Source organism: Chroicocephalus ridibundus, chromosome 8 (assembly GCF_963924245.1).
Source record: "Chroicocephalus ridibundus chromosome 8, bChrRid1.1, whole genome shotgun sequence".
Lineage (NCBI taxonomy): Eukaryota > Metazoa > Chordata > Aves > Charadriiformes > Laridae > Chroicocephalus > Chroicocephalus ridibundus.
The window spans coordinates 7,394,503-7,416,819 of NC_086291.1; the positions used below are offsets into that span (position 1 = coordinate 7,394,503).

General features: G+C 43.9%; 1 protein-coding gene across 5 annotated transcripts in view; it reads left to right on the forward strand.

Moving 5' to 3' along the window:
• Positions 1–5,289: 5,289 nt before the first annotated feature.
• RAB3B (RAB3B, member RAS oncogene family) overlaps positions 5,290–22,317 on the forward strand; it is a 58,121-nt gene continuing 41,093 nt past the window's right edge. The window contains exons 1-3 of one of the 5 annotated variants that reach the window (XM_063343964.1): positions 5,299–5,434; positions 10,557–10,637; positions 16,609–16,836. In XM_063343964.1, the coding sequence (XP_063200034.1) occupies positions 10,617–10,637; positions 16,609–16,836 (249 nt within the window). In that variant the 5' untranslated portion in view covers positions 5,299–5,434; positions 10,557–10,616. The other 4 variants (XM_063343965.1, XM_063343968.1, XM_063343966.1 and 1 more) reach the window with 4 other exon arrangements.

Here is a 22,317-nt window from a genome sequence, read left to right on the forward strand (position 1 = left end):
CAGTTGCTTTATGTATGTTGTGTAACTTCATGCACGCAAGCAACTCCACAGGGTTTAGACGAGCTGCTTACAGGTCAGTGTTTTTTGTAGTTGCGTTTAAAGTTAATTAACCACTGTAGTAGCTTAACAGTACACAGTAACCAACGCCTCAGATTAGTTTTCCCCATCAGCTTTGTTTCGTGTGCATGCCCATCTGCGTCTGAGTTGCAAAAAACCTGCACACTTACATAACTTCTTTAGATACATCCCAGAAATCCCCTTGGATTCTCAGCTTCTACTCCTTTTATGGTGATAACAAAACCCAAAGACACTTCAAAATGCTTAGTATAGACCCAGGGAACTGCCAGGCCAAATCAGTCTCATGTAAACAAACAGGCTGTCAGCTCCCTTTCTCCCAGAAACAACCCACAGAGGAAAAAAAAACCAAACAAACCAAAGTTAATTACAGAGTGACTGGATTGCAGCTAGCCATCTGGCTGCCTGGTAGCAGAGGTTGCTTTGTGCACCTGGGGCTGAACAGGCTTTAAGGAAGTGTCAGCTAGAGACTCGGGAAACCTTTCCTTTGCCGTGCTTAGCAGCAGGGAGAAAAGTGCAACAACCAAGAACACCAGCACGGCCAGAGTGTCCTGTCCATCATCCTGGCGTGCAGAGTTTAGGAGCCATCCACTTCAAATGCAATTTTGTCCCCATGGCTGTTTTTCTGCCATCAAATCTAGCCTGTATCAAACTGCTAATGAGCTTCATTCATTGTCCACACTTACAGCTTGTGTAATGAATAGCTCTGAAGTGTGATATTATTAAACCCGTATGAATGCAAGGTCATATATCCTTGGAGGTGATGAAACTTTTCTTAACTTTTGGCAAGGGGAGAGGCATTTGCATTTCCATTATGCTGTGATATTTATTTGCAGCTGACCCAGTATTATGCCTGGTTGGGTTTGCCCAACCAGGAGAACCACTCCAGTGCTATTCCTTGACAATTGTGGCTACACGTGGATCAAAACTTGAGACCTGAGGATGGAGATTCAGAGAGCAATAAAGTGGAATTACGCCAAGAAGGACTCTGTCCAGAGAGCGGGATAAAAAGGGGAACTTCACTGTATGTTCATGCTTATCTCAAAGAAAGCAAAGCCCAAGGATGAAATTTATCTAAAAGGTCGCATCCCACTTCCAGACAGCTGTGTAAGATGTCTTTGGGGATAATTGGAGAGGGGAGCTTGCTGCCTGGGGGAACGAGGAAACAATCACAAAGGTCTGTCAAAATGGTAAAAGTCACTTTATCTCAAAACTATTTGGCATATTAACTCATTCCCCCTTTCTTCCTCCAAGAAACAGGTGCTGGTTTGTCAAGCAGTTTAGTCAAATAAACTCAGTTTGCTTTTCCTTTCAAAGTTTGTCTAGCGTAAGGAGTGCCTGCACACCGTTCCCAGGCCTGCCATTGTCCGGGGAGCACCACTCCTGGGAGAGGTGGTGATTCGTTCCCGCAGCGCCAGCCCGCTGCCACCACGTCAGCGTGGCCCGAGGAGGAGGAATCTCCACTGACAGCTGACAGCCAGATCCTGTGGCCTGTCACAGGCAGTGGAGACAGGTTCCAAGACTTGTGCGATCCTCTCTAGGCTGTGACAAATGTCATGGCGCAATTCTGCAATGGCTAAATATGTGGCAGGTTCCTTTGATTAGTGACCAAAAAAATAGAGACCCCAAACTTCCCCGTTCATAGCTATGCTGGAAGCAGGGACTGGCTGACCTGTGCTTATGGCGTTCCAGATTCTGACTCAGAACAGCCAGAGAGGCTGTTACACACCACCCCACGCTGGCACTCGTCCCAGGACGGGGCACAGCGGCCCATCAAGCACGGTGCAGGGAGCGGGCAGGGTACGTCCCGGGCATGGGATCACCGAGAGGGTGGCTGCTGTAAAAACAATTGAGCGCTTCGGAGCTGCTCCTGTGTTCTGCTTTCCTCCCACACAGGTGTCTCCTGCTCCATTTCCCGTGTCCCTGCCATGATGTGGGAGACAACTTCCTAGAGCTTCTCCCCTCTCAAAAGGACAGGATCCCACTGCTGCCACTCCAAGCCAGTACAAGGGAGCAAAGATACCATGGGAGCTGCAGGAGGAGCCGGGACAGGGCTGCAGAGGCAGGAGAGGCTGCAGGTGACTGGTTGCTGGTTAGAGATCATTTGTTGGTATATGCTCATTTTTGGGCCATTTTGCACACACACAGTATGGTGTAGGTAGACGTGCTGCAGAAATATTAATTGATAAGAACTGCAGATGTTCTCCCCGTTTTCTGAGTGTGTTTCAGGGCATGACATAACATGCTGTGCATAAAAGAAGCTCCATTGTCAGCACAGTCAGCTTTGAATGTCACTTTATTGTGCTATTTCTAATATTATGAACAGTTTTCAAACTCTCTAAGGATTTTGGTGCATTAGCCCTGTTAAAGAGGATGAAGTTTGCACACACCTTGGGAACACAGCATGGGGCACGCGTGCTGTTTATTCCACACCAAAATGAAGAAGCGCCTGGGTGCGACCTATTCTAATAAGGAGAATTTTGTTTTCTTCTTGCAATTGGCATGTGTTCACCTAGCTTCCCTGGACAACTCTGTGTGCAAACTGTGCTTTTTGGGGATACAATTTTGTCTATGTGTGACCAGTGCTTATCAAGAGCTTAGACAATGGGTCTTCTAGTCTCAGGGCCATTAGTATTATTCGTACTTACAGCATCGCACATGACAGACTGTCATCCTTGATTTACATGCTTTGGTCCTGCTCTTGCTGTAGTACTAAGTAAAGCAATAAATAAAACCATGTTTTTAGAAAAGAGGGAACTGAAAAGATTAAAATTGTTTTCTTAGGTCAGTTGCACTGTGTGAGGATGCGGTAACTTGAATTAGAAACGTTGGGAGAGTAGTAGAGTATGCATGTTGTGCTTGATAAATGTGCTTGCGTGATTGCTGCGAGAGAGTCAGAGAGATCCACATGTCAGAAAACAAGATAAAGCATAACATCTGCTCTTCCCTTCCACCTCCGTGGGCTTGTGGGAGTTCTCTCCTGTTCCCTCATTTGCCCATCGATAAATCTAAAATAATACAGACGTCCCCCCTCACTGGAAGTTGTGTAAGCAACTCATGACTGTGCAACGTTAAATCCTGGAGGGGAATTGCATTTGGAGAGCAAACAATATTCACTCCATAAATTATAGAAACGTGGCTAAACAAAATGATAGACAGAAAGAATCACTACAAATTCCCCTGTCTCCCAATTACCTGGTGCATCCCTTCTGCTCTTGCTTAGCCCTGACTAAGAAAGGGCTCTCATAATGCTCCAGTATAGCTGGATATAAACACTGGCATTTCAGGGATGGCATGGAATCTGCAAATGCCTTTGGAAGTTAGGCTGAACAGTGGCCCGGGCTTGTCAGGGGATGTTAAATCAGGCAATCACTTGAGCAGATGCCCAAGTGAGCCTCTGTCATAACGTGCCCTTTGCATCAAAGGTGTAGGTATCTGCCCATGAGCACTTGCCTTCCATGTTGGTGCTTTGTAGGGCTGTTGGCTTGCAGTGCTTTTCTAGATCAAGCATCAGTCAGCAGGCAGAGGGAAAAGCATTGTCACCATCGCTGCAGACACCGTGTCGGGTAGAGTGGAAGTCAGGTTTTGGAAAAGGCAGAGATCACATTTCCCAGAGCAAGGAGAGGATTGCAAGGAGCTAAAAAGACTTTTGTAGGTGTCAAACCCGTTAGGCTGTCTTTGAAATAACTATTGTAATGAGTCCGGGATTTTGTTGCACTATCGATTATTTCAGGTTGCCTGCGCAAAGCTGATACCTTGCTTAAGGCTTAAATCAGGGCCTGGCTTAAATAACAATAATTGTAGTTGGGGTCTCAATGGCAAATAAACATTGTCATTCTAGATGAGGGTAGAAAATGATTCCGATGCTGGGTAGAATCATGCCCTGGGCCACCTGGCAGATAGTTCTGACTTGAACGGAACGGAGAAGCTGTATGGCATCTCTGATCTGCAGTGAGAAGAGGTGTTCCTCGAAGCTTCTCTGCAACTCTCCTGTGGTTGCTCCTAAAATGCAGACCTTGGCTATACAGTAGTTCTATAGCACTGCCACATTCTTTGGATTTCTGCATTCTCGCGGTACTGTTAGCTAGCCAACTACCCTGGGAAAAACGTAGCAATAAAAGCAATTTACAGACTCCTTTAAAGTGGCTGAACTGTTAGAAAGCTAAAGCTTGTCCACAGGCTGGTTGACCTACAAGCCAGTCCAAAGATGGTTACTGAAGATCACCAGATGTGCAAAAAGCTTTTACAAGTAGACAAAGCGATCTCTGTCCTCTCTGGGCAGTGTCCAAGCTGAGTTGAAGTGCTGCACATCAAACGCAATGGCACACCATGATGAGACTTGGCGGGAAGGGGACGGTGCTCTGAGGGACATGGTGGGGGCACAGAGGCACCTGCAGCCACCAATTTTAGAGCCCTGAGTTCAGAGGTGGTCCCTGGAAGCTGCTTACTAGTCATTGAGAGAAGAGAGGAATCCTGCAGCTCCAGCCTCTTTAGTTGGCTCCTGCGCTGGCCTCCCCTTGAAAGGAGCCACTCTCCTGGAGCTGATTGTCTTTGGGCTTAGATTCTTTTTGCTTAGAGCCTGGCAGTGGGAAAACACGCTGCCATCTTTGCTGTCTGTTTGGGAAGCGCCTCATTGTTAACATCAGAGAGATTTTTTAAACACCCATGATTTTGTTCACTCTATCTAGGGGATCATCTCTGAAAGCGGTTTTGGTTTCCCAGTGAGCGACAGGCCGCAATTAGGTCTCTGATCTTGAACTTGGAATCCGTTTGTAGGATTTTAAAGCCAAGAGGGTTTGCTGCAACCTCTTCATCAGACAAGCAACTTAGAAGGATCGCAGCCACCAACACCTCATTTTTTTTGTGTCTTCTCACCAGTAGCAATGGAGTTCCTGATGCCACAGCCACCATCACTAGGCTGCAGAGTTAACAGTTCTACTGAAGTGAATTCCAGATCGTATAAGAGAGTGCAACAAGAACGGCAAGTCAGGGTCGTACCTGGGACGGCGTTCCCCGCCGCCGGAGCTCCAGGAGCGCCTGAGGGGATTCACATCCCCGGGAGCGGAGCACCGGGAGGGCGAGCACCTGGACGGGGCCCCCGTCGGCGCTTCCTTCCACCGCCGGCTCGCTCCCGCTCCCTGCGGAGCGGCTCCGCGCGCAGCTGCACCCCTCCTCAGCCCCCGCCGGGGCTCCCGCGGCCCGGCCCCGCCGTTCCCGCTCGGCCACCGCCCCCCGCCCCGCCGCCGCTCCGCCCCCGGGGCCGCCCCAGGTACCGGCGGGGGGGCGGCTCCCGCCAGGCGAGCGGCGGCCGCGGGACCGGCACACGGCTTGGCTCGGCGCTGCCGCTCCTCCGCCTCAGGTAAGAGCCGCGGCCCCCTGGGGGAGGAAGAGGAGGAGGAAGGGTGGGGGGTTCCTCCCGCCGCCGTGCGCGCCGTCGGGGCGCAGCCTGCCCCGCCGAAAGTAGCGGTGAGGGGGGCACGGGCGGCCGGCGGGGCGTCGCCCCCCCCCGCCCTCCCCTCAGGCTTCGGGGCGGCCTCGCCTCACTGTCCCCCAAAACTCTTCCCGCCCCCCTCGGTGCCCAGCGTCGGGGCTGTCCCCGGGCTCGGCAGGACGGTGGCGGAGCGGGGCCGGGGGCCAGGGCGGGAGGCGGGAGGCGCCCCGGGCGGCGGGGCGTCGTCTGAGGGGCCGGGATGGGAGCTCAGTGCCCCTGAGGTGCGGTGTGAGAGGCAGCCCCTCAGCAGCGACGTGGAGGAGAACGTGACAGCAGTTAAATCTCTAAAATAAATATTTATCAGCAATAAGAGGTGATATAATACTGCTTTATCTTTAAAATATCCTGAGGGGGGGAGGCTGGAGGCCGGGGCCTTCCCGGTTGTTTCCCAGCTGGTGTGTAACCTTTGTCAGTTCCTGGCACCCTGGGCGGTTGTTTTCTGCTCGGGAGATGCGGCGCTTCGAAACAAAAAACTGTACGTCCGTCAAACGAACTGCCGGGAAATGGGGGGGGTTTCGTGTGTTTTTGTTGTTGTTGTTGCTGCTGTTTGAAGGGTTGAGACCTGCTGCCGCTGGACTGTGCGTCTGGACGCAGAGCACCCACCGCAGGTTTGCTGTCTCGCCGTACAGGTGGAGGCACAGCGTGGACGTCCACTCCGCCCTGCAGCAGCAGCGAGCCCATTTCAGGAAGCCACACGGATCAGTTATTCTAATTTAGTTCATAAAAAGTCTAAACTTCCCAATTTCTTCAGTTTATGCTGTACAAAATACATGTGGTCTTTTTTGCCATATGTTCTGAGGCTACGCATTCCCCCCCCAGTGTTTTCTCTCCCAGCAGCAAGGCAGTGTCGCCCCATGTTCATGGAACGTGGTGCTGTGGGATCGCAGGCAGTATCGCCAGCGCTGGCACAAGCCTTTCCACCTTTTTGCCTCCCAAGGTTCTGTCCTTTCCTTCTCACGGCACGAGCAGTAGTGTGTTTGTGCAGTGCATCAGGTTGATCTGACCTAAATTAAGACTAACCTGACAAAAAAAAAATATATATAATAAAGGGGGGGAGTGTTTAATTTTAACCCAGGTTTTCCCTTGGCCTGAGACAATATAAGACCGTGGCCTCAGAAGTTTAATTTGTGTTTCTGTGCACTTCCTTGGTGGCAAACCTTGGTTTCAACTTCTTTTTTTCCTCATTTACTCACTCCTGACCCAGTGCTGCACTCACAGTTGTGCTAGTAACACTTTGTGGGGCTGCAGAGTAGCCTGGATTAGCTCTGGGTTCAAAGAAACCTCCTCTTCTAAGTACTTTTCCTCACAAGGTAAAAATGTCAGTGGAGCCATAGTCTTGACCTGTGTATTTGAATCTGTACGCAGATCGCGGGAGCACTGGTATGTATATTGTATGTATTATAGTGGGTACAAGATTGAATCCATATGCTGTTTGTAAGCGTATAACTAAAAACCTTTTATTTCCTGTTTCTTGTGCTCGCTATCCTGGAAGTGGTTGTATATGCATTCACTGAGACCTTGGTGTTATCACCGTCTTCAGGACTCTTTTATCAGGACAATTTGTGGTATAAGTCAGAAGGAAGGCAAATAACCGAATATTTAAATCAAACTTCCTTTGCAGTTTTGACCAAACTGTGCTGCCCTCTTTGCAGATCTGATACATTTTCAAGTAACAAATTGAGAAGACTTGCTAGCTTTAGGTTTTAATAGCAGTAGTTCTTGCTACACCTAGGTGTAGGAAAGCAATGCATGTAGTGTTCATTAGCATGCTAGTTGTCATTGTCATGTAATAGTCATGTTAGCTGACTTGTGTGTGTTTCAGATAGCTATTTTTTTTTTCCCCCTACTTTCATTTTCACGTGATCTGATGCAGCCTCAGATCAAAATGGGCAGGTCACAGCATCGCATCTCGGGGTCTTGCATTATGCTGGCTGGTGGTAGCACCAGGGAAGGGTACTCGCATCCATCCGGTTCACCCTCCCCTGTAAGTCCACAGCTGTTCTCTGTTACTAGTTCAACGCAAGGAAGAAGATCTTTCTGAGGCTCCTCTCAATGGCTAACATTGAGAAATATCTCGAACTGGTAATTTCAGCTATACTGTGTGCTGTAAAAAAGTATCTGCAGTGTTTAGTGAGCTCTTGTAAATGTGTGCTTAGCTTACTGCAGCGCTGTAGTATTTGATCTTTGACGTAAGCAATAAGACTTATGTTTGGAAGTATTAGCTAATTAAAACACGGGAATTGCGAGGGTGCTTGTTCTAGTCCCAGTTAGCAGGTGGCTTATTTCACAGCACGGAGACCATCACAGCACAGAGAAATGAACTAGCTTGTTCATCACAGGTTTTCTGCTTGGAGGAGGAGGACAAAAGGCAGCAAATTAAACTTCTCCTGCACTGCAGGGGCATCCTGAGCTGGCCCTGTCTCCATGTGGTTCTGGTTTACAGGTTTACAAGACAATACATGTCTCCAGTCACCTGATTTGGTCAGGACAGCAGCTTACTTTTACCTGTAAATGAAAGGTTTTAGACCTGGTGATGCAGAAAAATCGGTAAAACTGTCTCTTGCGCAGTGGTGGAGGGGTGTCTACCCAAATCTGCATGTGGCCTGACTCTAGTCTCGGATAGTATGAATTCCATCATATACCTGAACTTGCCTTATCTTCCACCACCATGGGAGGACACGGTTGTGGCTTCCTCTGTGGAGGGCTGTATCCCAGTGCAGAATGTGTCTCTGTGTCCAGCCTTCCAGCAGGGAGGGATCCTGGGGAGGGAGGGAAGAATCCTTCCCTCCTGGGGAAGGATCTGCAGGGAGTTACAGGTGTCATGGGTGTCGCTCCAAGTGCTTTTGTGCCACTGCTACTTCAGTGTATTCAGCAGTGAGGTACTCGGAAGTATTTCACTACTGCTGCTTCATTCTTGGGGAAGCTGAGGCAGAGCTGCAAGGCTGGAGAGCCGAGGAGAAGGTGGCTGAAGTCCCTTATCTTGCCCACCGTTGCCGTGTTTGTAACGGGAAGCAAGGGCTTTAATGATGGTGAGTTTTGTGATAGCCGTCAACTTCTTCAGCTTGCACTGTTTTCTGGAGACAGGGCTGGATTGAGGGTCAGCCTCAGCTGGTGGTTTTGTAGGTCCAGAAATTGGCTGGCTCCTGGGGTTCCCAAACTCAATGGAATATTCGGGGAATTTTGGAAATCTCTGCGTCCACTTTTCAGAGCATAAAAGAGGATGTAAATCTTGTTCCATGCATCCTTTGGCAGAGAGCTGAGCTGGGCTTGGTTACTGGCTCCCCTTTAGAAGGGGAGATCCTTGTACTGTTAAATATTTTTCTCTGTATCTTCAGGAGTAGCGTGTTTGCCACCAGGCGCAGACCTGTGCGATGATAAAAGAAACGCAATGAAAACACTCATAGAAGAGAGTAAAAAATGTGGGAACTTTTATTTCTTTGCATTTTTTGCCATTGTAAAATTAGAGTGACTAATTCCCCCTTCCTGAGAGTTTTGTCATGGCTCTAAAATGGACTTTAAGGATGTTGAACGTCGTGCAGGAAATGGGAGAGGCATGGCCTCAGACACGGAGAGACATTTGGCTCGGGGAAATCTTTCAACAACAGTCCCAGCCTGCTGCCTAACAAAAGGTAGTTGTAAAGTTAGAGAGTTGATGGGAAAGGGGTGATATCTGCAGGTCCCTGACTTTTGTTCCATACCCAGCAAATTCTTACAAGGCTTCTTAAAGCCTGTGTTCCCAAAACTGAATGGATAATAATAAATAACCACCTACATTGTTCAGAGGTTTTTATCCTTCAGTAGTCATGCATATATTGAACTCATTTGTAGCAAATCCAAACCCACTACAAGCATCTTCTTGCAAAGACTTCTGGACTCAATAAATCGATTTTACTTTTTGCTGCCAAGATGAGGGGCTCACATTTTTAAAGTAATAACCGTAGACTTAACTTTCTTTCTGTTTGCACTGTTGAATTATTTTTGTTCTAGATCTGTCAGTTAAGTTATTTGGATGATGCCTCAAAATCAAGTTCTGGGCAGTACTGAAGTGCGAGCCAGAGGCTGCCACAGGGACCAACTGCTGCAGAGGGCAGGGGTGGGAAAACGGGAAGAAACGTAACCAATACTGACAAATGTGCAGTACTTTGGGCAAGAGCAAAGTGCTGTCTTCTTGCCAAGTGAGGTGATTGTCAATTGTGTGGATCGTGAGAAAGGATTTGTCCTTGTTTGATCCAAATTCTGACCTGAAATAGGTGGCTGCAGCTTGTTATTTACATAAGGTCTGAGTTTGTCCGTGTGTCTTGGCAGTCTCCACAAGGCAAGATAATGCAAGTCAAGATGAAAACCGGTGGTTTACCCTTGTTTGCTGGAGAGGAAATGCACCAGAGACAAAGTTGGTCTTTAAATTATATTAGCCATGAAAAAGAGGACTGAATTCTGTTATGTTTTTCTGCTCTAAACCCAGAATAACTATTACTTTAAGGCAGTTATTTCGGTGTAGATGTGCTGTGAGGGGGGTTGCAGACATTTCCACATCCTATTGCAGTTTGCCTTTGCAGCATGCTAGACTTTGACCTGGGCTTTGTGCGAAACACCGATGTATACAGATGTATTTCAGCTGCTCCTTGGTTCGTTTTACTTTGCTGCCTTTCTGCAGGAGAGGCGTAACGATTCCTGTCTGAGATTTTGCACCCGCTTGTAGGATTTATCCAAAACTTTTATTTTAGATTAATCTAGATATTGTCCCTTTAATAAATTTTAAACTGATGGCTCCAAATATCTGCTGTTCTCTATCTGTCGCTAACTCAAGCGCTGTTTCTGTTCTCTTTTGTATGCTGCAGGGCTTTCCCCTTTACCTTCGGTGAAGGAAGCTCAGACCTTTACACAGCCGTGTGTTCACAGCCTAACCTGCCTACCCGTTAGTCTCTTACATAATATTCTTATTATCCATCTTTACCGTAAACGTTGTAATCCTTTTGCTTCTACATCGCAGGTTCAACAGTGTGACCACTCTCTTGATTCATATACTCACAGCAAAGCCTCCATCTGTCTCATGGATTATAGATCTAAATTGGTAACTATCGCTTGCTTGCAATATTTATTCGCAGTTATGTTAATTGCTCATGCTGTGTTTTCTGCTTCTGATAAATCTCTCTTGTAGTACTAGCATTTGTATAAGACTCCTTAAGGTCGTGGCCTTATTTCCTTTATAAGCTTTATTCTTAGGACAGCATACCTTGGCTGTAAAGAAAATTCCATTACTTGATAGAAATCTGATTCAAGATTTAATTTAATTCCCAAAAAAGAAAAATATTCTTTTTGGATGACAGAGCATATAAAGGAGTGAGTTTTTGTAATAGAGAATCGACATAGATGTGTAATTTATGAACTAGAGTATTCTTAATGTAGATGCACTTTTTAAGACTTGGGGGGGGAAACCCCACAAGGTATTAGCTCTTTTGAAAAGAAATCTCTTGGTTTAGCTACTTTTTTTGTTTTTTCCCTACCACATAACTTCCAGAATAGTTTACACAGTCTTTTAGTATCTTCAGAGCTGTCTACAACACTCCTATTCTATGTTTCTAGAAGAGCTTTGGCGGGTGTGTGATATATTTGACTTTAGCACACTGTAGTGACTTTAGCACTATGTACGTCGTGTTTTTTTAACTCCTACCTTTATTTAGCCTCATTATTTCTGCTTTTACTAAATCAGTGTATCTAGTAATCTCTTTTCTTCCTTACGCACTCCTCAGTGCCTATGGGTAGCCAGGAGTCTAACAGGTACAACTGTGTTTGTGACTCTGCCCTTTCTCTTGTCGCCTGCTCTTACCACTTTCTCCTTCTAGCCTGGTAGTCATTAACTTCTTTCTTGTTTTTTCTCTGTTGTCTGATTTGGGCACTGGAACTCAGGAACAATAAAATGGAAGTAAGAAAAAGGAAGTTTGGATCTGAAATAAAGGGATGGTTTGTGACTGGTAGCTCTGTAAGGCAATAAAATCATATGTCAGGAGAAACAGCAGAGGCTCGGTTGCTGGACACACACAAAATGAGTCTGAATCCAGTAGCATGAAGTAGCATACTGTCATAAGATATTTGACTCTTAGAAATATAGAAGGGCATTTTCGCCCCCATCTTCTCCTCTGCCTAATAAAAGAAATGTGTGTGTGTTAGCGGATGATGGTGACACAGTTAAACAGTCACATTTAAATTGCCACTGGTCCTATATAATACAAAACATGTGTAGTAAATTTCTGTTTGGCCTTTAAAAATAAAGCTGTGACAAGATGTTTTTACTGTTAGAAGTGCATGGAACTTGTAATATACAGAATACATAGATTCATAACAAGTTGAAATTGCAGATATGTCTTCGTGTGTAGTTTGACGTATAAGTTAGAATCATGGAATAGTTTGGGCTGGAAGGGACCTTTAAAGGTGATCTGGTCCAGCCTCCCTGCAGTGAGCAGGGACATCAGTGTGACCATGACAGACAGCAGACAAGGAGAGCCTTTTCCAAAGGCAATTCAGACTTCTTCCTCACAATGTTGTGAGAGAGAGTGCGATGTGGAAACGGCCATGTCTGTGAACAGACCCGTGTGGTTGCTAATGCAGAGATGCCTAAACTTCCAATGTAATGATCAGATTTCTTGTGTCTTGCTGTGAGTGGATAGAGGAGAACAACCCTCCATTAATTTATACCCAAAATGTTAAAGGCTGGAAACACTTGAATTCAACATTAGTGTTCTTTTTTTTCTGTAAGCAAATGGATGGCAAGATTTCTAGCCAACACCATCAGCTTTAGACAGTTCACGTTCTGCTTTTCACTGAAGTTGGCTGTCGGCAGTAAATAGTGCAGAACCGGGGCAGCAGTGACCACTATTAGTGATTTGTAAGAGCAGTAACACTTTGATGGTTTGTGTTGCACTACAAAACAGTTTGATTCTTTATCGTGATGTTGGTCACAAATTAAAGAGTGTAGCTGTGTGGAGCCATCTGTATGACACGCTTCAGGGAGTACTGAAAGCAGTGAAGGCTGGTTTCCCATGGAGGTGTCTTATGGTGATAGTCGTCATTTTTTTTAAACTTCATTAGGCCAAAACAGAAAATAAAGGAGAGGCACCTTGACTGGGTAACTTATTCTTCGGTGGCCAATAAGCTCTGATTAAGATTTTATTGCTTTAGAGCATTTGTAGCATCCTCCTCCTATGTGGTTTCTCTGTCTAATAAAAGACGAGCTCACGCTGCAGGCTTTTCCTCAATAGGGAAATCATAAGGTATCTCATAGCTACATAACTGCCTATTCTTGCAAAACTAGCTGGAAGTGGAAGTGTTTGAGACCTTGTTCCCTTTGCTAAAGCATGTGGGGAAAACAGGTTGTTAATATTAGTATGCTCTTAGCTACAAAGAAGTGGGATGCCCAGGCAAAGAATTAAAAGATGCAAGGTCTCATACTGAAGTGTTCTCAAGGACAGTCTGATTGGCAGCTTTTTCTTCTCCTGTGTAATGGGTTTTCTGTAATGTAGCTAAATTTTTCCTGTTATAGGTATTTTCTTGAGGATTATTCCCAAGCAGTCAAAGTGGAAACAGTTGAAAGCCTTTCTCTTGCACGTTGCGTGCCAGTCAGGTTTGACTTGGTCTTCGGTAAGAAAACCCCAGTTAGTCTGCATGTGTTTGTAAAACAGCAGAGAAGCTGCTGAATCATCCTAAACAAAGTGTGTTTGTAGCTGTTGTACCCAGCTAGCAGGGGGTTACACTGCCACTGAAACATCTTTCACCAAGGAGGGAATAAATTCCTTGGGGAGCGATGGCTGCGCAAGCTGTTCTGACGAGTCAGATGGGAGCTGCCCGACACCAGCGTGTTGTTGACTTCTCCTTCCACCGCTGATGCTGAATCTCCACCAGGTGCGGAGGGCCGGCAGGAGATGGGGTTTCATGGACCTTTCTCTCAGTAGCATAGCAACTGCCATCGCTTCCCACTGCTCCGTCCCCTCCGCCTGGCTCTCTCAGCTGTGCTGGATCAGGGACTGAACCAACTTTAAAAAACAGCACTGCAAAACAGCAGAAGTTGTAGGAGGGTTTATTTTTAACTGGGATCTCTGTTCCATGAACCAGCTCCTTGTGCGGTCCTCGGGACTGGCGTAACTGGGAACGATTGAAGCAGGGGTGGGACAGCAAGTGGGGAAGAGGAAGGGAGGGCAGGAGAATTGGGAAGAAGGTCTGCTGGCTCCTGGCTTCCCAGAAATTCAGGGGCAGCCCTGTGAATGCTTTCAGCCCAAATACAGCTTCACTAATGGTCTGCAATCAGAGGAGTAATCAGTAATTAGTGCCAACGTCCTTTCAGTTTCACTCTATTGACCCGAGGAGGGGAAAGGGAAAAGTCAAATTTAAGCCAAGGGGATGGAATTTTCTTTGAAATTTTTGCACTCCGAGGCTGCCTGTAACGATTCAGCCCGCAGCATCTTCGGCGCAGCACGGCGGGACGCAGCAGCCAGTGAGTGTTGTGCTTCTATGACAACAGCACCGCGCTCTCTGCGAGTATCATTGGATCTTATTTTCTGCATTGTGCTTCTAACAAAGCTGCTCTAGCTGTCCGCATTCTGTAATTGCTTTTTTTAAGTGAGATCTGAAAGTGGCATTTGTCGCCAGGTACACTTTTGATTATAGCAATCTAGGGGGGGTTAATAGAAGCAGTAGCGTTTCGTTTACAAGATCAGCTTGGAGTGTGCGGATGGATTCTACAAAGGCAGGGGTAGAAAGAAGATATTGATTCCTGTATGATTAGTGGAATACTTCTTTGTTAAAGGTCTGCGTCTGAATCTTTAAATGACCAGGCTTCAAGTGATGAGGGCATCTCACTTTTTCAAGCCTCTGTGAGTGGAATGGAGAAGTAGAGATTTTAAAATTTTTTTCTTCTTCGTTAGCAAGTGCACATGTGTCCTCAATGGCATTTGTGGAAGTTATGTATGTGTATGAGGAAGATAAATTACTCAAATAGATAACTACTTAATGTCTTCCAGCTTGGTGATGGTACAAATCAACTAATCATCTGGATTCATAATTTTTGGAGCTGAGATTTCTAGCATTTGAACCAAGGCAGTGAGTGCATTGGCCTGAGCGTGTGCGTGGAAGTAGGCTGGATGTTGAATTCTTCATTTTAGAAATTCCTCTTATGAACCATGAGGCATAAGCAGAAGAGTCCTTTTCTGATGAGCTGTTGAGAAGAAAATTTGTACTTGGGTTTTCTGGAGTGCTTGCACAGGACTGTAGTCTTACTGAAGAGCAGCTGAAGTTCATAAGAGTGTGTATCAGAATTGCGTTGTATCCTACAGAGAATCACTTGTGGGAAGATTTTACTGCATTCAGTGCAGCTGTTGACTATTGAGCTACTGATAAAGTTCTTCAAAAACTGTCCTTGTTAATGCAATCTGTGAATGAAATGTCTGCTGCACCAGCCCTTTTCTGTGTGGGAAAGTTGCATGTGTTTAATCAGAGATAAGCCATCATGCATATTTTACTGAAGTTCAAACTGGGTTGGTTTTGGTTTGTTTCCTCTCTGTTAGGAATTTAAGTTAAACTGCCATCCCAGTTTAAATTGCTTTTGGACAGCAGTTAGGTTTCTAGCTGTTTAACTGCAGTGAGTTTTGAACTGTTTGTTTTGTTTTGGTTTTTTTTTTGCAGTGAGTGAAATCCTGCGTGCAGGTGAGGCTCACTAAGAAGGGAAGTATTTGGGCATGTGGTGAGAGTAGACAGTGGTGGGAATTTTGTTCCTAAAGGTGTCCGTGGATCTGAGTTGAGGGGAAAATTAACTTAATTCTTTGGATGCTGGGGGAAGAGGAGATTCGGTCTCCATTCAGCACTTTCTGACACTGCACGCGAGTAGCATGTGTCCTAGTTTGGACAAGCAGTTGCTGATCAGGCCCGTGCTGTCATTGCCACAGTTTGCACCACCCCGTGACTGGTTACAAGGAGCCGAGACCTTCGCTTGTTTGATGCGGGGTAGATTTTGAAACAGCATTAGAGATTAAAAGTGTGGTATATCTGTTAAAAGGTAAAGTTTCCTTTTTCTCCTCTCTGTAGTAATTTGGTCTGTGTAGTTGTCTTCTGCTCTGTACAACCAGAGATGAAAAGTCAGGGCCTTGCCTTCTCCTGTGGGGTGTTCGAGCTGCGTATGTTCAAGCAGCAAGAGCTGCTCAGTGAGTTCCACTTGTCTTGATATTTCAGATGCTGCAGTTGTTTTTTGGTTTCTGAATCCAGTTCAGGGTCACAAGAGAAGGAGCGATCTCCAAGGCTCCATCTTCCTGCCTCCCTGCTCCACTAATGTCCCCAACTCTCACGTCCCCATAATAAAAAGGGATAATTTATCCATTCCAAATGCTGCCTGCAGCCCCACTGCACCCTCATGTTTCATGCAGCTGCCGTTTATTTTAATTGTGGTCTTGAGAGTAGATGCGTGTTGGATGGATTCAAAGTTGTCAGTTGAAATTCCTGACGTTTCATCTTTTCCCATTTCATTTTTTTTCTGTAAATGTTGAGGACAGAACTTTTCTAAGGATAAAAAAGGTGGTGGTGCCTGTGCTAGGAATGCAGATTTTCCCTAGCAGTCATAAAAGGAATTATTTAGGTTTACCTTGGAGGCCGCTTAATGAATTGCGTAGCCGGATGCACTGTCAAAGATTTCAGTTCTTGGTTGCAGTACTCCAGTTTATTGGAGCAACAGAAGTGGCACCCTGCCACTGGAGTAGAGAATGCTGTTTCCCCACTAGTATTTGAACAATCTGCAGTAGCCATCTGTTATTCTTTTAAACACAAAGAGGTACAACAGGTGTATTTCTTGGGTTTGTAAATCCTACCAGTACAAATGGATAATAGAGATTTAAAGCGAAGATTTAAAATGAGATTTCAAGGTGTGTTGCTCTTTATTCAGCAGATATAGCAGTTATGATATTAGAAAGAAGAGAGATAAGCTAAACATATGGTATACAGTTAAGGAAAACAAATGCTGAACTGCTCTTAAATCTGTTCTTTTTCAATGTTTGTCATTTTCTTAGATGGCTTCAGTAACAGATGCCAGATACAGGCAGAAAGATACTTCAGATCAAAATTTTGATTACATGTTCAAACTCCTGATCATTGGCAACAGCAGCGTGGGTAAAACATCCTTCCTCTTCAGATACGCCGATGACACTTTCACACCAGCCTTCGTTAGCACAGTAGGAATTGACTTCAAAGTGAAAACAGTTTACAGGAATGACAAGCGGGTGAAACTGCAGATTTGGGTAAGTGACAGTGTTTTCAAAAACACTTTATATTAATCCCAGCAAAGACTTGATGATAAAAAATAGCTTTTTTGGAAGTAAATTTTTTGGATTAATATAGATTTTGATTGTTCATAAGTTTCGTGTGGCTGTATCATTTGCCTCCCTGCATTACAGCTGAGTAAGTTTTCTTTGTATTGCTGTCTTGCTCAACTGGTGGGACTCCTGATACGGCCTCGAGGAGCTGCTCTACATTCTCAGGAGTCAGTGAACTATTAAAGTGCAACAAACCCAAAGCAGGTCTGGAGCCCTTCAGTAGCGCTTTTTGAGTGAGCACTGGTAGGTGAAGAAATTCAGTGGGCGCTCGATGAGTGAACTCTGCACATAGCTTCTGCTATCGGCTTATATCCTCCAAATAAGATACTCGTATCTTCCTGCAACTCGTGCACCTCCTCAGCAGCACCAAGCCAGCTCACTTCCTCCATCCAGAATTCCTCAGGGGAAAGACAAAGGTATGCTTCAAACCATCTCTGCTGACGTGACTTCTTGGTAAATCAAACAGGAAGAGAACTTGTGTAGGTAAGCTGGAGGCTCCTTCTGCTCGAACACCCAGTCATGAGACATTTTCAGCCTTTTTGAGTTACGGCATCCTAACCTAGTTTAAAAAAATAAAAAAAGTTCCTGAGCTGCAGAGTGGCAGACCAAGGCCAAGCAATTGTCAGTAGCTCATGATGTTCCTTTTTATGGAAACCAAATATTTTCTTTTATTCTACTTGCTGGCACATGACTTAAACCCTACAGTGCAAATGCAATTTATCCTGATGATGCTTAAACCCTCTGTGTCCCAGTGAATTACTCAGTGTGTTTAAAAAAAATCTAGGCTCAGATTGCTGTGTTTTAAAGTACCATGGGGCTCCAGATGGAATTACAGTTAGCAAGATTCTTCTCTTCTCAAATAGAAGATATGAGGCTAATATTCACTTAATAATTTCAAAGGAGTTAGCTTACTAACTTGAAGTAGCTGCCTACTTAGTGGTTTCTCTCACAAATTGAGCTTGAAGTTCAGACTTGAAGATGAGTTGAAATTGTTCAGCATTTCTACCCAAATCCTGCCCCAGCTACGAGCATAGTCTTCTAATTGTTCTATATACACTTGATTGATAATTACTCTTTAATTATTGCATTAAGTGTAATATTATATTGATCAGATTGGGCTTTTGTTTATTGTGACTATCTTGAATAGTCACAATAAATTAGTGAGAATCTAAAATGAGGAACCTTTGGGTTTGGTTTGTTTTTTTTACTGCAACAGTATGATTCATTTTATTTCTGTGTTGCTGGGTACAAGGTACAAATTATTTAATAAAAGATCCTTTTTATGTTGCAAAATTCTGGCATTGAAACTAATGTAGATAAGCTGACATGAAACTGTTTTGATTTAATTTAGGGTTTAGGTAATAAGAAAGTTTGTACTTCAGGCCCCGCGAACAACTAAAGATGATTTCCATCCAGTTTGTCTGTCTTAATCTTGGAACATGAAATTCTCCAATAAGTTGTATAAAAGCAAGACAGAAAACACCATGAAATATTTGGGGTTTTTTTGCAATGATACTGGGATTAAAATGAATTAAGCAATAATCTTAATTAAATCTGTTTGAAGGCTTCGGGGGGAAAAAGGCTTTAATAACCTTGAACTTCTTATGAAAAGAGATGTCAGGTGGATTCCTCAGAGGGTGCTGTCTAGAGAACCTGTAATATTGGAGTTACCAACAACATTGTTGATTTAAAATTTCTTTTCAATAGAAGGTTCATGTAAGTGTTTGACAGTTTTCCAGAGTGACTCGTGTTCCTTTCTTTTCTCTTTCTGTGTTCCTTGCATGAATCCCTGATGGAAGTCATGATTTAAGGACCTTAACAAAAACACTAAAGTGTGTACCTCTATAAAAAACTATATTTGAACTTGTTTACCTTCTGCTTGTCCTGAGCCTAAACTTGTAATTTCAGTGTATTCTTCAGGGTACATGTAGTAGAAGTGGGGGCCATTAGCATACCAAAACTATGTGTTCCTATGTGTAGGAAGGAAGAGTTTTCTTACAAACCTGTCTTCCAATTACTTTTTAAAATGATTTACAGCTGCTATTGAGCTTCTGTGAGTGTGAGACCCTGTGGCTCCATTGAACACTTTGCTGGGACCCTGCAGCTCCATTCAACACTTTGCTTTTACTTAAAACTTTCCAATTATGTTGACTTTTTTTTTTTTAATTACGCTCTCCCTAAGCTTGATGTTAAGTATTAACGTGAACCAAGTTCAATGTGAAACTAAGTGAAGACGGAGAAGGTACAAGTGTTTAAATTAACCACTTCAAATGTCTTTATAAAATGCAGAGGGGACCATTAGGAACCTCTAATGGTCTCTGCTCTGTGGAGCCAGGTTTCTTTCAGTTCATGGGTGCTTGTGGAGCTCTTGAGTGTGTGCAGCTGTGGCAGACTGAAGTGCTCAAGGGCTGTGCACAAATAACCTTTTTGTGTCCTACAAATCTCAAGGCGAGGTGTGTGTGTGGGAGTTACTACTCTTCTGCTGTGATCCAAAGAGATCAGCGATCATTGTGACTTCCTACGTGGACTTTTGCCTGTGTTGAACAGAAGAGCAGAATATTTGGGTGCAGCACTCCAGCTACAAAGAGCTGCTTGGGTTTTCTTAAAGCTAAGAAAAATTCACACCACTTCGAGTGCCAAGCAGCTGCATGTAAAGGCTATCAGCATGTCGCTGTGTCAGTAAATGTCTGTCTCTCATGGTTAATATCTCCAGAAGAAACTGATGAGTGTTTTTAAGCTAGAGATCTAGCTTTTGTGTTTGTGCTGAGTTTAAGGAGGTCTGTATTTTGTGAATCAGGATTTGACAAGCTGTCAGGTATAATGGTCAAAAAAGAGTGCTGCTCTGTTCAATTTTGATGGCTCTGGTGGGCCTCTTGCTTTGTTGACATTAGCATGTCAGTCACCCAAACTGATATTTTAATAAGATTCCTATCAGTTGTGCTAGGACCTAGCAGTCTGGGAAATGATCTGCTTTGAAAAGACTTGAAAAGGAGTATCTCTTTCTTTTGAGTTTGAGAGGAATGGGACACAGCAAAGATATTCATGGTGTTTTTAAGGTAGAGTGATAGCTTTGCTGCTAGAGAAGAAAGCAGTAAAATGGTCCAGAGAGGGGTTATGTGAAATAATGTTTTGTGGGGTTTTTTTCTTTGTTAAAGAACTCCAAGATCAGTTGACTGTGTTTTTAATTTCAAGTCTTTTCTGTCTTGTTTAGGAATGGTGGTCTTATGTAAATTGAATACATGACCTTTACTGAGAAAGTTCATTTTTTAGCTGCATGAGGTTTGGTAACTTAAACATTTCTAATTTAAAATAGTACTTATGTAAATATATTAATATATTATGTAGATATTCCAATATCTACATAAATGTAATTCTTCGATTAGAAATTTTTTATGCCACTGCCATCTGCAATAATACTTTTATATAAAATATCTCCCTCACCATATATTTATAAGGAGCTGATTTATAATCTCTCTCTGCATGTGGGATGTATGTATGGATTATTTCTTTCTTGACCAACAGTTTTGTATTCCCAGAGTTGCATTACTGATTACTGAAGAAAAGCTATTATATTTTCAGCTAGGTATGCTTTTTATTATAAATAAATTTCAAAGGTAACATTATTATATTCTTAGCGAATGCGTACAGTTAATACTCAATGCAGCGTTCAGGTTGCCTAGCAGCTAGAGAGGGCCACTTTGTCCAGATCCAGATGGAAGCAGGGTGAATGAATAAAAGTGATTTTGGTTTTAGGTGAGAGCAATGTGAGATTTCATATTTTTCCTCCTGTGCGTTTGTGTGTCTCTAGGTGATAAGTAATAGTGGTGGTAAGTGGTGATAACGGCAGAACTCTTGAGCAGTGTAGCGTTGAGATCAACTGCTGAGGGGCAAGCTCTGGTCCTTCGCGCTCGCCCAGTCTAGGTTATTTCCATGAGCTCTTTGGATAGTAACACAAATTTACTTATGGAAAATCATTGGCAGTGTTTAGCCCAAAACACTTGCACACCACAACACTTTGCACACCACACAATATGTGTGTTGGGTAAGGAGTTGCGTTACACCATCATTATACTTTTGTAGAGGATGCTACACAGGGGAGCCTCACTTTTGTGGCAGGTACTGTAAGCTATTAATCTATGTGATTAATAATAAATGTAATTAAATACAGGGTTCGGCAGCTGATGTTATAGTTGAAACTACTTTCAATCCCCTTTTTTAAAGGTAAATAGAGGTTAAATTTAACTTCAGGTTAAAAGGCAAAAAGGATGTGTTGTTCAGATGGAGACAGCGTATTTAGACTGCAGCATGATTTTTATTTTAAGGTGCTGCTTATCAGATTTAAGCTGCTAGGATGAGTATATCTTTTTCATTCCCATTAACAAAAATGTTTCTATGGCTTGACTGCTGAAACCTGTAGGGGTCTGAGATTAGCTGTAGTGGGTGTCTGAAACACGTGTTACAGCTCTTGGGCACAGCTGGGAAGAGACTGCAAAGAGACATCGCTCTTGTTTTTGTGGGAAGGATCTTTACAAACAGAAATATGACAACTGCTAATTATGCTGAGTGGCAGTTACCGTTACAAAACCAAAAAAAGTGTAAACCAAAATAAAACCCAAGCTGCATAGCCATCCCAAAGGCAAATATGCAGTGTTTTTAAAAGCTTTTTGTATTATTTATCGCCTGGATGACAGGTTGTTACTGTGCAGTTCACCTCATAGGGAAGGGATTCAAAGAAATAACGCTGGTAACTAAGTTAATACTTTCATTTAAAGGAGGTAAAATTAGAACACCATCATACTTGATTGTAAATTTTAATGTTAATTGCACACTTAACCAGAAGCTAATTATGCATTTCAAATGAGAGAATCATCTGTTCCCCTGGCATCCCATTCCCATCACGTTTTTGCTAAGTTCCTTATAAGCACAGCCTTTAAACTTGAATGCTTTCACAAAACTTCTTTCTAAAAAAAGAGATAATGAGTTCTGTAACTTAATATATAGATGCAATAGCAATGGGTGTCTCTAAAGATCTAATGGGCCTGATTCTGCTCAGCACTTTCACAGCTGTTGTGAATTCCTCTGATTTGCTGTTTAGACAAAGAACTCAAGTGGACAGAGTCATGATAGTGAAAAGAACAGGTTGAACCTTGTAAGAGAGCAAGGATCGCGTCTTATTTGCAGGATTAAGGATTTACTGGGTCCCAGGATTGAAAGTCGTTGAGAGTGAGTAGACATAAAGCAGCTATGGTGTTAAAACACAAAGCAGAACATATAACTGGAAAAGAGATACAATAATAGTGTCTGTAACTCAATTCCAAGGTCTTGGTTATATCTCAAGAAATAATACTCCTGCTTTGGGAAGAACTTGGTGCTCATGCCACTCTGAATGGTCTTTAAGATTAGCGT